The sequence below is a fragment of the Salmo trutta genome, unplaced genomic scaffold (genome assembly GCF_901001165.1).
Source record: "Salmo trutta unplaced genomic scaffold, fSalTru1.1, whole genome shotgun sequence".
Classification (NCBI taxonomy): Eukaryota; Metazoa; Chordata; class Actinopteri; order Salmoniformes; family Salmonidae; genus Salmo; species Salmo trutta.
The window spans coordinates 261396-263419 of NW_021822576.1; the positions used below are offsets into that span (position 1 = coordinate 261396).

The 2024-nt window shown below is 38.4% G+C and overlaps 1 protein-coding gene across 2 annotated transcripts in view; it reads right to left on the minus strand.

Annotated features, from left to right (window-relative positions):
- Positions 1-745: 745 nt before the first annotated feature.
- The window catches only part of LOC115182782 (annexin A5), a 41074-nt gene continuing 39795 nt past the window's right edge, over positions 746-2024 (minus strand). Inside the window, exon 13 of one of the 2 annotated variants that reach the window (XM_029744234.1) lies at positions 746-1150. In XM_029744234.1, the coding sequence (XP_029600094.1) occupies positions 1088-1150 (63 nt within the window). In that variant the 3' untranslated portion in view covers positions 746-1087. Of the gene's footprint in view, positions 1151-1285; positions 1325-2024 lie in introns of those variants that run through there. The other variant, XM_029744233.1, reaches the window with a different exon arrangement.

Here is a 2024-nt window from a genome sequence, read left to right on the forward strand (position 1 = left end):
CATTAATGGAAGCTTTGCTAATGTTAAACATGTAAAGTGTGGTGTACCACAGGGCAGCTCTCTAGGCCCTCTACATTTTTATAATTTTACCAACGACCTGCCACTGGCATTATACAGAGCCTGTGTGTCCATGTATGCCGACGATTCAACCCTATACACGTCAGCAACCACAGCTGTGAAATCCCTGCAACCCTAAACAAAGAGTTGCAGTCTGTTTTGGAATGGGTGGCCAGTAATAAACTGGTCCTGAACATCTCTAAAACTAAGAGCATTGGATTTGATACAAATCATTCCCTGAGTTCTAGACCTCAGCTGAATCTGGTAGTGAAGGGTGGGGCTGTTGAGGAGACCAAATCCCTCCCTCCCTCTTTTTTATCTGTCCTTTTGATTTAAATGTTGTTTTGATTGACGCACTAGACTTTATGATTTAATGATCGTATGTCTTCCACTGGCGTCTATGTAGGGCTCCTGTTAATGTCAGATGTCTAAAATGGAGTGGAATGCATTTCAATTCACAGGTGTGCCTCTGTTCAAGTTCATTTGTGGAATTTCTTTCCTTCTTAATGCATTTGAGTCAATCAGTTGTTGTCACGTCCTGACCATGGTAAGCTGTTTATTTTCTATGGTAGACTGGTCGGGGCATGACAGGGGGTGTTTTTCTATGTTTTGTATTTCTATATTTCTAGACAGACAGACAGACAGACAGACAGACAGACAGACAGACAGACACGTCTCACAACAAACCTGCTGTTTAAAATGTTTATTATGTCTTCAGTGTTGCCTTACAAACAGTAAAAACATTAAAACAGTCTTTAGTTGTTATACTACTGATATTAAAAAACTGACTTCCAGCATTAATATGACTTTAGTGATGTAGATATGAAGCAGAGCAAAGCTTAAAGGATGTCAGCTACAGATACACACAGGGTTAAAGTCTTATCACTCATAACCTATCACGGGGCTGCACCGTGGCCAGCAGAGCTCTCCTATTGGCTTACACAGGACTCAGAGAGTGATTGACCGCTAGAGGGGCCATTCAGAGAGGAGGTCTCTCCAGGTACCGCCTCTTCAGGGGTCGTCGCCACGGTTACGCGTCATTGCCGCCACAGAGCAGGAGGAGGGCCTTACGGTAGTCACCAGAGGTATCGCCCTGAAACACAAATACAGAGGTTACTATACCATTACAGAGGATACTATACCATTACAGAGGTATCGCCCTGCAACACACATACAGAGGATACTATACCATTTCAGAGGATACTATACCATTACAGAGGATACTATACCATTACAGAGGATACTATACCATTACAGAGGTATCGCCCTGCAACACACATACAGAGGATACTATACCATTACAGAGGATACTATACCATTACAGAGGATACTATACCATTACAGAGGATACTATACCATTACAGAGGATACTATACCATTACAGAGGTATCACCCTGCAACACACACATTGGAAAATACAGAGGATCGACATCATTCACTCCACATTACATTACATTACCACTACATTACCATTACAGTTTATTACACATTACATTACATTACATTACCATTACAGTTTATTACACATTACATTACCATTACATTACATTACAGTTTATTACCATTACATTACCATTACATTACCATTACAGTTTATTACCATTACATTACCATTACATTACCATTACAGTTTATTACACATTACATTACATTAACATTACAATACTATACCACCACATTACCATTACATTACATTAACATTACCATTACAGTTTATTACACATTACATTACCATTACATTACATTAACATTACAATACTATACCACCACATTACCATTACAGTTTATTACACAGTACATTACATTACACATTACAATACCATTACATTACACATTACAATACCATTACATTACACATTACATTACCATTACACTACAATACACACTACATTACATTACACACTACATTACATTATATTACCATTGCATTACACATTACATTCCACATTACACTACACATTACATTA